Source organism: Musa acuminata, chromosome BXJ3-9, assembly GCF_036884655.1.
Source record: "Musa acuminata AAA Group cultivar baxijiao chromosome BXJ3-9, Cavendish_Baxijiao_AAA, whole genome shotgun sequence".
In the NCBI taxonomy this organism is placed as follows: Eukaryota; Viridiplantae; Streptophyta; class Magnoliopsida; order Zingiberales; family Musaceae; genus Musa; species Musa acuminata.
The window spans coordinates 10882996-10895680 of record NC_088357.1 but is presented as its reverse complement, the minus strand read 5'-3'; the positions used below and the strand labels follow the sequence as shown (position 1 = coordinate 10895680).

The window sequence follows — 12685 nt, the reverse complement described above, 5'->3', positions numbered from 1 at the left end:
AAGCATTCTAAATATTTAATGCTACGATCTTCAATATTATCATGTGGGCTGTCAACTCAGTTTTTCCTTGATGCTAGCCTAATCATCTTATGTCACTGATGATAAATCAGGCAATCCGATTGTGTATGATTTCTGGAAATGATCTCAGCATATAGATTACAGACAAGGGCAGGGTGCTTGGTACAAGGGTAAGACAACGTACATTGACCCTTGCTAGACCCGGCATTGGCAGGAGCCTGTTGCTCTGGGTACATCCTTTTTATGTAGATTGCAGATATAAAGGCACTGTAATTCTCTTGCAGTGCTGCTATTAGGTTGTTTTGGACAAAATAAAATTTTGAACTCATTCAATTTCCTTTGAAATGACTTACGCATGACTTTATCATTCAGATGCATATCTAAATAAAGCTTCTGGTCAGAACAAGGAATCTTATAACCTTATGCCACTGTCCTTATATTGTTCTAGTTAATGTAACAGACAGTGACAAGCAAGAATTAACTGTGAGGACTGAGGACATCAACATCTATTCTGGTGTTATTCCTGCACATGCCTCTCCTAGAGATAGACAATTACAGCACCTTGAATGTAATCCCTTATAGGCAAATTGAAAGCAGCTCTAATATATTCCCTTGTAAACACATGGTATTCAACAAGTTACTTTGAGTGCATCTTGTATGGCACTTAACATCCAGTTGTTTCTTGGACTGAAGCCTGCAGGGCACTTTTGCATCAAAGATATGTTTGTCATTTTGTTGCTTTAGCTCTCGATTTCATTCTTTTCTCTCTTGATGTATGCCTATGATAGCTGACCTATCTTTTAAAGCTCTATCTCGGGATGCTAGTGCATCTTTGACATCCACAGCAGCTAATTTTTGAATAGGGACAACAGACAACTTAAACATCCAAAGTAGAAGGATAGTCTGATCATGCTTGATCATACATGACATTTATGAAATTTTGTTTGATCACACATGACATGACATTCATGTGTTGATCAAACAACATAATAACATGTAAATTTTGTTCGATGCAAATTGCATGTGATTAGACTTTGATAAGATAGGCTTTTCCGTGTATTTCTTGATGAGAAAAAGCAATTCTACAGCAGGCATAAAACGATGAGCTGCATATCAGTATGTAAGCCAGTGTAATGATTGAAGCATGTATTTATCGAAAGTTCTAAACTTTGCATTATTTCATCTCCTGTATGCCTCGTTTTCTCATACATGTGTTTGTCTCTAGCATTTCTTTTATGATGATATGATCAGAGTTACTTTCTTTGCAGCAGGCCAACATATTGATAATATGCTGGTTACTACATGCCAACTAGTTGACTAGGGCTTGCTGTCGTCCTAGTATTAAGTTGTCAAACCCTTGATAGGACACCACTCCTGTATGCCCATATATTGGCATGTTTGGTGGCACATATTTTTGAAATTGATATAGAGCATGGTTTAAGATTTGATGTACTATCTGAAATGATATGAAATGGGCGGTACATACCAGTTCGCCTGCTGTCCACTATGTGGACCAACCCGGTTTGGGTGGTACACTGAAACATGGTCTGATATCGGTCGCTATGTGGCATGTGTCGGTGGATATGGTCAAAACTTATCCTGTATCGGTCAATACAGGTTGGTAGTAATCAGAATTTGACCAATACCAACTCATATCGGGTCTAGTTTGACCCCAATGGTCAAATTGATCGTTGGAACCTTTTTTAGGGCTTTAAATTTTCCTGTCTCTCTCCTCTTTCACTGATTCTCACTCACTCTTATTCTCACTCTTCTTTCTTAAGCTGTTGTAATTAAAGTTCCTAATCAACATAAGCAACTTCCTTCGATGGAGGCCGGTATGACAAAGTTGTTCATCAGTGGATCCGAAACAATAAATTCAATTTTTACTCCTTATAACTTATTCATTTATACTTGATTCTTATCCACATACAACTTATATACCAATAAATTAGAAAAAAAAACCTAAATTTTTTGGCCATTTTTGGGCAGCACGACACAGCATGATAGTCCTTGCCTAATAGTTTAATTTAAGTTTGCAACTGGTTGGGTTATGCCTTTTTTACATTGCTCTGTGGTATAATTCTTATTCTAGACATTTTTGAACCATGTTTTAAATACATTTTTTCAACAGCTGGATTATTAGAAAAGTATCTTTTTTCATGATATTATGATCTTGAAGGAGAATAACTTGTAGTTACCTGTTACTTAGTGTTATGTGCTGTTATGTCTTAATCAGCAAATATGAAAGTTATTCGTAGTAATTAATCTTCAGTAAATGCTAGCTGAATTTATTGTTTTTAGTTGCAATTAATTAGTATTAGAAGTTCAAGGTTGGTAAATTTAGATCTGCTGAAATGATGTCTCAACCTTGGAAAAGTGATGTTTCAATATCTTTGTAATAAGAAAGGACTACTATCTTTGACATATGGCCTGTTGATTTGCAGAGCTCTTGTTGATCATAGTCTCGGGAAAGACCTTCCAGACATTTTTATTAAGAGTTTTGAGTGTCTACCTGGTAGAGGTCTTTTTGCAACACTTACTGGCATCAAGGTGTGCAATCAGAATAAAGGTTCATCTAACTTTTAATCTCTCTATGTATATTATACACAGATATTCCATGATGCTCCAATTTTTTAACATGTTTTGGAATTTGATTGGAACATTCATGAATCAATAGATTTGGTGATAGCAAGTCTGCATCTAGTTTGGCATGTACTTGTAGCACAATATATGATTCTTCCATGTTCTTGATGTTATTGTCACACTCAGAAGCAAGGTTTGCCATCTCTGTAACCGGAGCAGTACCGGTCACTGTGTGGACCAAGAAAATACCGGTGTATAAGTGTTGGTACATTGGGTATGTATTGAATTAAAAAAATAAAATATTGTAAAAAATCCATAAAAACCTTTATTCTAATTTCTTACCTTTTTCTGGTTATATACTATCAAATTAGATTGTCTTTTTATAATGAGACATAGTTTAATGAAAATCTCTCATCTAGAGAGACAATACAAATTGAGACATTTTCTGATACAAAATTGAGCTTGCTCATGCTCTGTTGCCCGATTAACTCCGATGCTGTGAATCCTTTGGTGTTTAGCTCTTAGGAGACCTTCCCCGAAGACTCAAATTAGATGATTAGAAACTGGATAGGTTTATAAAATACTAAATAGGATGTAAAACAAAGACAAATAAGTGTTCGGGTCCGTATCGGTACATCTAGGATCAGTATGGGTCTGATACCAAGCGTGGTGATCTTTGTAATGCTCTTAGAACCAAGATGAATGATGTGATCAATGGTTGGTGGATCGGGTCCTCAGCATGATGGTACTGTCTGTCAGATATGGTGCATCTGTAGGACTTATGCATGGAAATGCTCCCATGACATTTGATCCAGGTAAATAATGTGCCGCTGATGCAATAATGTGCTCGCAGTTGTCATCTATTCTGTATCATCATTGACGGGACTCCTATGGCTACGATCGTGGCTGGTATGATTTTGGAGCATGGAGTGTTGTCGAGCTGTGGCTGTCAGTGTATCATCAGTGTACCTCTGTCGTGTATTCGACTTTGAGAATAATGACCAACTTGCACCATGCATCTGTTAGTCATCATATCCATCATAAGAAGGTTGGGAATAAGTTCAACTAGTACTAGTGTCGATATCAAGCAGGCTTTGTCACATCTGAGAAAGATCATCAACTGCCATTTCTTTTCCCTTATCTTTGCGACCATGAACGTCTCGCATGGATCCTCATGCTCCACTATTTGAATCTTGTGTGGTATGAATAAAATACTACTCCTTGATCCATATCCCACCTCGACTTTGAGTAGTGAGAACAATTGACTGGCCATCACTGTGTTTGCCACCATCGGTCGATTCATTGTCGTTGATGTTGGTATCATCTCCACTGATTTTGTGAAGCACACACTGTTACATGCCATGTATAACAGTGCTGCATCCTGATGGTGTCTTGTCACTAGACTGAAACTACTGAAATCATTGCTTGTCAATCATGTCCTAGGGATGTTGAGATTGTGTTCCTTTCCCTTTCCCTAAGAACCAGATGTTTGACTCTGCTAGACCATTAGTAGGCTGAGAATGTAAACTGTAGCCACATCCCGAAATCGAGTGGACTGGGATGGCTGATATTTCATGCTGCAAGATCTTCTGATTAGAGAATTTTGTTTACCTTATGAATGTGGTTAAAAATTGAAAAAAAGAGATGAAATCTATTTTTATTATTATCCAAATATTCTTCTTATAAATTATTTATTTAAATGATTGGTAATTTTTAGTTTTGTTTCTGGCGAAACCCATTCCTTCTATCCACATAATTTGATTTGGCTTATCCGATCTGATTAAGACTCTTTTGAAAGACCAATCAGGATCTGATTCCTGATTCTTACAACCTTGACACAAAAGATTGAAAATGTTTGTCCAAAGGTCCAGTGTTTTGAATCCCAATTTCTTTTAACAAGCAGATTGGTTATGTATTCTGATATCAATGTAGATGTAGTTAGTATAAACATGTAAGGTAGGCATCATCATCATTATTAACAACAACAATCGCCACAACATTAAATGATCCAACATGATGTGTATGAGTATCGGAATTATGGCAGAGACATACAATAGGTTTTGCAATAGTCTAACTCTTTTATGCTGCAGTTAATTGTCTTCTCACTGATAACTCCTATGTATTTATTATTTGATATTTCATTGTGTCCACCATGATATTGATATTTTTTTACACAATATTCTACTGGCCATATTTTCTAGTTTAACAAGTTGTGTTTTTTTGCTTCATTATAGTCAGGAACATGGCAAGATGATATTTCAAAAGCTTCACTTGGTTCTGTTGAATACATTGCCTCTTTGTGTAAATCTATGGATGAATCTGAAAAGATAAAAGAAGCAGCAAGGACATCTGCCCATGGAAGTGATTTTGTGCAAGCTGCTCTTTCTATCAATAAGAAGGTAAGCAAGCTACGGAACTCTATTGCCGTTTCTGGGATCATACTAATTAAGTAGCTGAAACTGATTGATAGAAGGTATGTTGACTCAAATGATCATCTTTTCCATTTATGAAAGTTGATATTGTATCTATTGCTGCATTATGACAATAAAATCAAAAGGTATGCCCTAAACAACTTAATGACTAATTATTGATTGATTTAATATACTTACTATTTTCTTGTATATCTATTTCTAATTTTTATGTTTTTTATTATTTTGCTCTTTTTGACTTTCTAATTGTGGAAATTACTTTCTTGATTTTGGGAAGGTAAGTTTCCTGATTTTGTTGAAATTAGTTTCCTGATTTTATGAAAATCAGTTTTCTAATTTTGAGAAGATTAGTCTCCTGATTGTGTAATTTAATTTCCCCATTTTGTGTAAATGTGTATTCTATAAACTGTGTTAGATTTTTAGAATCAAGTGAATGAAGAAGAATTTCTTTCTGTATGATATTGGGGTCTATTTGATAAAATACCAGAAGTTTTTCTTTGTATTTCGATTGTCCAAGAAAATCTTTCTTTCTTCCTCATGTCTAATTCAATTTCAATCGATCACTAGTTAACTTCTAAAAAAGTTCGTCTCTCTTTTAGACTCGATGGTTGAAAGTTGAAACTATCCAGTATTATCTTAACCTGTGCACATTTTAGAAAAAGTTAGATTAAGCCACTTAGTTGGACTAGAACCGAGTGAGTGAAGATTATCCGAAGTTTGCTACCTGGGGTGAAAAAGGTTGACATAGATTTGGAACTCAATACAATCAAAGATGTACAGAATATGCATGTTTCTGACTACAACAAAAAGGATTTGCGAGGCAGTGAAATGAACGTATTTTACAGTTAAAGATGTTAAGATGTTTCCCAGATCTATGAGATCAAGACCAAGATTCATTCCATAAAGCAAGGTACTTTATTTGTATTTGAGTACCATAATACTATGAAAGTATTGTGTGTTGAACTTGATTATTATAAAGAATAACTGAGATGTAGTGAAGAATGAAGATGTTACTATTTTACTAATGATAACAGAAAGAAAAGAGATTTTAGAATTCTTGATTGGACTCAATGTGGAATATGATCAAGTACATATTCAAGTACTTGGGAAAGATGTTAAAGCATTTATTGCACCATAGTGGTAACTAGGATGGTCTTTGGGGCAATTATTCTAAGAAATTGAAACATCCTGAGGAAACATGTTGTAAATTACATAGAAAACCATAGTCCTAGAGAAGATAATTGAATCCGAATTCAATAGTGGTACATACAATGAGGTGGTCAAGCAAACTTCACGTTGCTTGAGTTTTCTCATGGAACCTCGATTTCTAGAAACTTTTAGATTGAGGTACTAAATAAATAAAAGATTGAGAAGTTCCCATTTTCTCACTCCACTAGACAAGCCAGTGTCCCTTGTTCTCTAGCCCAATCAGGTAAGTATATTTATGCTCTAAATGCCTCTAAATGCCCAAGCGTGTGGATCTTGGATGATTGATTGAGGAATTGACCAACTTCTCATCATTTATATCCTATAATCCATATCCTGAAAAATAAAAAAAAATTAAAATAATTGATGCTAGTTTAGCCACTGTAGTAGTAGTAGCGATGGAGGAGTATTGATTCAATAGGGCCAGGGGCGATGAGTGCTGGTGGATGCCGGTGATAGGAGACAAATGACAGGGATCTGTGTGTGAGAGAGATGGGGCATGTTTTAGGGTTTTTCTTTAGGAAGAAAAACTTAAAAAAGAACAAGGCTTATCACCCCTGGCCTGGATCGGGGGATTAACCCCAATTTTTAGAGTTTACTTGGCAGCAAGCCTTAGTTTGGCTTCAACATATGCAACATCCTCATAAAGCTTCAACGTATTCTTATTGGCCATCATAGTCCACATGGTGTTAATATTATCCCTGTCCAAGTTCCATACCTCCTTTTATTTCATTCTAGATTTAAAAGTCCTTACATTATTATTTTTGAAATTCCACCATTTAGTGCTGTTAAATTTCTCTATTTTCTTTTTCTTCAATTCTGTACAAATATGAAATACCATCAAACAATGCTTACTTGTTAAGCCTTCACTTGGTATATCTTTAGATACCTTTACACACAACTTTATCTAGTGTTCTATGAGGAAAAGGTTTATTTTGACTATAATTGTGAGTTGTGACCACTATTGTAAGCAAGTAACCATATTTTCATCTCTGGTTGAAGTAAGTATTGAGATAGTACCAAATAGCAAATTAAAAACTACCATCTTCATTCCTCTCTCCTTAACCAAAACCCCCATGGACACCTTTGAATTCACCATTTCTTTTTCCTACATGCCCATTCAATTTTCCTCCATTTAAAATTTTCAAGTAAAGGTGTTCCTTGAATGGTCTCCTTTAAATTTATCTAAAATTTTCTTTTGGTTTGATCATCTAATCCCTTTGGATGGAGCATAAGCATTTATGATATCTAGAATCTCTTTCATAGAATAAAATTTAAGACTATAATTTTATCCTTAAATCTCTTCACCTTTACAACATTGTTGTTTAGTCTACAACAATACCTACAAACAACAAGATCCATATCTACAACAATACCTACACGGTTTATATGTTTGAATTTTTAAGTATATCATGTTTTAAATCTAGTACTTTAAATCTCTTTAGATTTTTCCACTACCCACTTAGTCTTTTATAAAAATATAATACTAATTCTCCAGTATACTAAATGATGTTCACCGAGGTTCCCTAAATATGTTGGATAACATTACTGGGTTGTGAGTGCCAGAGTAGTTGTACATGGTTTTATGTCAAGTACCAATTGAAAAGGAGTATTTTGGATTCTGGTGATTACTTTATTTGTGTTACAGAACTTGTTAGTCCTAGAAGCCGAGCCCAGGGTCTCCTTCTTTACTTTCGTCATCATTTTCAAGGGGAATAAGTAGTTCTGTATAGATAGATGTATGTACTCAGTGTGTTGTTCTCCTTAAATGTTCAGACTTGTTTTTCCTTCGTTTTCTTCTATCAGCACCAGTTTGCCAAATTTTGAAAAGAAAATGTGATCTTTTTACAGTATAAGGTGCCATCTTACAAGTTTATCATGATAGCTTATGAAGTGTTTATTTGGAGGTTATTTTTGTGCAATGATGTTTGAACTTTGAAGGGAAACTCTCTCCAGGTAACACTCTTTCATTTTGAAGATGAACCACGACCTGGTGTTGTAGAAGTCATATCCACCTTAAAAGATAAAGCAAGGCTTCGTATAATGATGCTAACTGGTGATCATGAGTTGAGCGCAATGAGAATTGCTAAAATTGTGGGTATTGATGAAGTTTATTGCTGCTTGAAGCCCGAAGAAAAGCTCAATCGAGTTAAAACCACTTCTAGAGATAGAGGTAATTACAATTTTGGTTGTGTTTATTTTGCCACATCAGTATAGCTTTTAATTTGTTTTTGTTTCTTTTTTAGTATATAGGCAAGTTTTGACAAATAGCATCGTGCAATGATATGATGCCTCGGGTTTTGTATATCTATTTTGTAAATTCTCAAAATATCTTTCCACTATGTTGTCTTCTAGATGATGGAGCACTCCTTGTAGCATAAATTTTGACTAAACTAGGTCTTTTTTTATAAAATTCATCTTAAGTTATTCATATAGATCAAGGTTTGTCATACTGAAGCATACCGCTTGATATGGGCAGTACGTATCGGTCTGACAGAGGATTGGTACGGGTGGTACATCGGTACACCTCAGTATATCATGTGTTGGTATGCTTGGTACAATTCGGTACGTACTATACCGACAGCTGGTCGGTACACCGGTATAGACCGGTAATGCGAACCATGATATAGATTATACAAAATGTTATCTATTGTGTATTATGCTATGATATTGAAGGTTACTAAATTTGTTCTTGTGGCAAGCACATGGTGGAAAAAAATTTATGCTCTAGTTGTTGCGCAAGATACTGAAAGAGAAGAGTTCAAATCAAAGCTTGTTTGTAGTCAACACTCTAGGTTGATGTACCCATCAGTCACAATAGCAAGAGCCATGGAATACCTAGGTTGGAATTAACACTTGGTTGATGGAGACAAGGATTTAAGTTTGGGCTTAAGGATTCCTGTAGGGTCATGTCTTTCATTTTGTATTGACTGACACGACCATTATCACAAATAAAGGAAGAAAAACAATAAAGCAAATATCATTGTTAAATCTTTTCTCTCCTACAGAAAAAGGAAAAAAGAAAGCTAACAGATTTACATGTTGTAGCATGGCCTCTACTTTGAATGTGTCAACAAGGGGCGGCCGAGTGTATACGAGGTGGAGAGAACAGCAAAATAGTGATCTGAGGGCCTAAACCCTTAAAAGTTCTGGTTGAGGCAGAGCAGAGATGAGGAGATGGAGTGTTGGAAAAGGTTGCATTCGGAAAACCTTAAATTGTCTAGGTTGAGGTTTCATGTAAAATTTTATGGGCTTGATGGTAGATAGCCTGCAACTGGTTTGGTTTTGAGTTGTTGAGACCTGGCTTATCTCAAAACCACATGAAAGAATAGACTGGTTCTGATTCACTAAGATACGTTCGAGACCCTGTAATTTGTGTATAACACAACATCAATTCAATAAGTTTTACTTCATGAGTGAAACATTGAGATGTAAATCCTTGTCTGATCTTTTGCTGCCACAAGCTTTACTAGGGGCAATATCTCTGGTAATACTTCGGTGCCATGTTCTTGTAGGATATCATAATAGTATATATTGCTTGTCAGCTGCTTAATCCAACCCTCCTACTTTATCTTTAGCTCTCTAGCTTAAAGATGCAACAATATGCATGCATAATTGAAGTTAGTACTCTAACTTGAAGTACTTTCCCAAAATTTCTTGTAACCATCTTCTCTTATGCTTTGAATTTTGTGTTACTGCCTTTTTTTTAAAGAGATTTTCAGGCTGTAATATCGTGAAGCAACCAAAGGAGAGTTAAGAGCCCTGTTAAGGCTTGAACAAAAGGTAAGGGTTTGGATTTAAACTGTTGTAAGTTTAAAACCTTCATAGGTCATAAGTGTGGCTTTGCTGCTGATCAGTTTAAAGACAAAGTGATTTTAGATGTTAAACCAAAAACAATCTAGAAAATCTGCATATTTACCTTAACCTGAGTGACTGTTGGTTAAAGAGAACTAATAATTACACAAAATAGTCATGCCTGCAATACATCATGACCAAATTACTAAATTTTTTACCAGTAATTAAGTACTAGCACATTCATAACTTGAGCCACTAATCTGTTCCTCCAACTTGTTCACTTGAAATACTAGCCATATAATAGCATAATAATTGAATTGCAGTGCAATTTATGTTTCCATTTCATAAAGTAACCTGGACAAGATATTGAAGCAACTTCCCTTTGTGGCTCAATTAAGATTCTTGAGATGATCTGAAGATACTTGTCATATTTTAAGGTGCATGAAGCAATATATGGTATATAAAGATAGTGAGAAACATGGTTTTAGGTTTCAGGTGATAGTTGAGTCATCATGAAAGGTGGATTCAATGAAGCAGGGTTTGCCGTACCGAGCCGTACCGCCCGGTACGGGCGGTACATACCGGTCCGACAAATTGTCGGTACGCGGACCGTCCTGTACCGGTCCGCACTGCAGCAGTGCTACAGTAACACTGTTTCGCACTGTAGCAGTGCGGACCGGTACACCTCGGTGTACCGCTCGGTACACCCGTACCGTACCATACCGAGCACGAGTCGAAACGCCGGTACGGTACGGTACGGCGAACCTTGCAATGAAGCATAGATTCGAGTGTAAAAGCATCTTCAGCTCTGTTTATGCTTTGTCCAGCAGGTCAACATGATGTGTACTCACAGAGATTCAAGTTCTTGGAGGTGGATGTCATCTTAGGTTTTCCTGATCTTAAATGATTTTTTCTCTAGATCATATGGATTTTGACTTTGATCCAAAAGGCCAAATGATTTATTTGGTTGGCTCTTAAGAACAAATACACTCTTAAGGAAGTTCTTTTGAAGTAGATTCAAGATGCATATGACAATTTTGACATGTGATGGTTAGCTCCAATAACTATCTCCTGCAATGCCCTTTTGCTGCTTTAGTTTGGCACTCTATTTGTGATGATGATGCTCTCCCATGCTTCCCTGATGTTGAAACTGAGCTTTGCGACTCTTGGTGACTCTTTGGTTTTCCTCCCACATAGGACAGTTTTGGTGATGTTGATTAATTTGGAGAGAAAGGAATCATAGATTTTTTAAAGGGTTCCAAGATGACCCTAGCCAAATATCTAGAAGGGCCCTTGTCTGGGTTGCCAGATTCTTGGGGTGCTTCCTCCCTTTAAATATGATTTTGTTGAATGAGTCAGATCATGGACATCTGTAGTCCCCTCCTTTTTTTCTGGTATCTTTTTAGTTCTATTTTTTCATTTAGTTTATTTCATGTCCTTGATGAAGTAAGCACTCTCCTACTTAAGGAATTCTCTTCCTGTACATCTTACGTTTTTTTCAGAGCTTTCCGTAAATACTAGGAGGATTTTTACCAACATGCTTCTCTTACATGTTTTCATTAGTAATAATTAGAAATATCCCTATGATTTTTGTATGCAGGTGGAGGTTTGATAATGGTAGGAGATGGTATTAATGATGCACCTGCCCTTGCTGCTGCTACTGTGGGTATTGTGCTAGCTCAACGTGCAAGTGCAACAGCAACAGCTGTAGCAGATGTGCTGTTACTTCAAGATAACATTACTGGAGTTCCATTTTGTATAGCTAAAGCTCGTCAAACGACTTCTTTGGTACTTTGTCTATGACATTCAGCATTTTCAAGTTGTTTTTCCTGAATTAGTTGATCATTGGACTAAAACCAATATTGCATACTTGCAGGTGAAGCAAAGTGTTGCACTTGCTTTATCTTGCATTGTTTTTGCTTCGCTTCCTTCAGTGTTTGGCTATCTTCCTCTTTGGCTGACGGTCTGTCTCTTGAACAAATGTTGCATTACTCACATTTTTTTTACATATTTCATAATTATGATTTAGGTTTATGTTCCTGGTGAATACATTTTTCTGATCCTCTTTTCTAAACATAGCCATCTCTTAAATCAAGATTTATGATAAAATTTATGTTTGGCACTTTGGCTGTTCCTATGGGTTTATTTCTTTCAATCTCAATGGTACTTCATAGTTCATACTTCATAGTAACATATTGTGACATTTTCTGTCAGCCGTCTATCTGTTTTAGTTTACTCCCTTTTTAATGAAATTATACTTATTGATAGGCATGACAGAACCAGTCTCTTCTCTTTCTGGACTTTGTCATAATTTGCAGAAAATGTTGCACTATAATGTCTCACATACAAAAAGTATGTAACCTGACTTAGTATGTACTCAGATTCCTTGAATTTACTTCACAAGAAACCTAAACACAACAGGCTGTGACCATGAGCGTTGTCTATGGTCTTTGTGTGCATCAGTAACTGTAAGCAAATGCTTCACTATATGCACCACCAAACTAATCTCTTTTATCCTATGTGAATTTTCATTGTAGTTGTATGTTTCTTGATAAGCAAGTAAAGGATGAAATTCTGACAAACAATATGTTGAATCTTTTCCAGTGGAGAACTTTGTTAAACCTACATTATTTTGTTTTGAAGAAATTGTTAGT

The 12685-nt window shown here is 35.9% G+C and overlaps 1 protein-coding gene across 2 annotated transcripts in view; it reads left to right on the top strand.

Moving 5' to 3' along the window:
• The window catches only part of LOC103998056 (probable cadmium/zinc-transporting ATPase HMA1, chloroplastic), a 39992-nt gene that overhangs the window by 18166 nt on the left and 9141 nt on the right, over window positions 1–12685 (top strand). The window contains exons 8-12 of one of the 2 annotated variants that reach the window (XM_009419431.3): window positions 2463–2568; window positions 4836–5000; window positions 8193–8409; window positions 11632–11819; window positions 11908–11994. In XM_009419431.3, coding sequence (XP_009417706.2) covers window positions 2463–2568; window positions 4836–5000; window positions 8193–8409; window positions 11632–11819; window positions 11908–11994 — 763 coding nt within the window. Of the gene's footprint in view, window positions 1–2462; window positions 2569–4835; window positions 5001–8192; window positions 8410–9948; window positions 9981–11631; window positions 11820–11907; window positions 11995–12685 lie in introns of those variants that run through there. The other variant, XM_065169267.1, reaches the window with a different exon arrangement.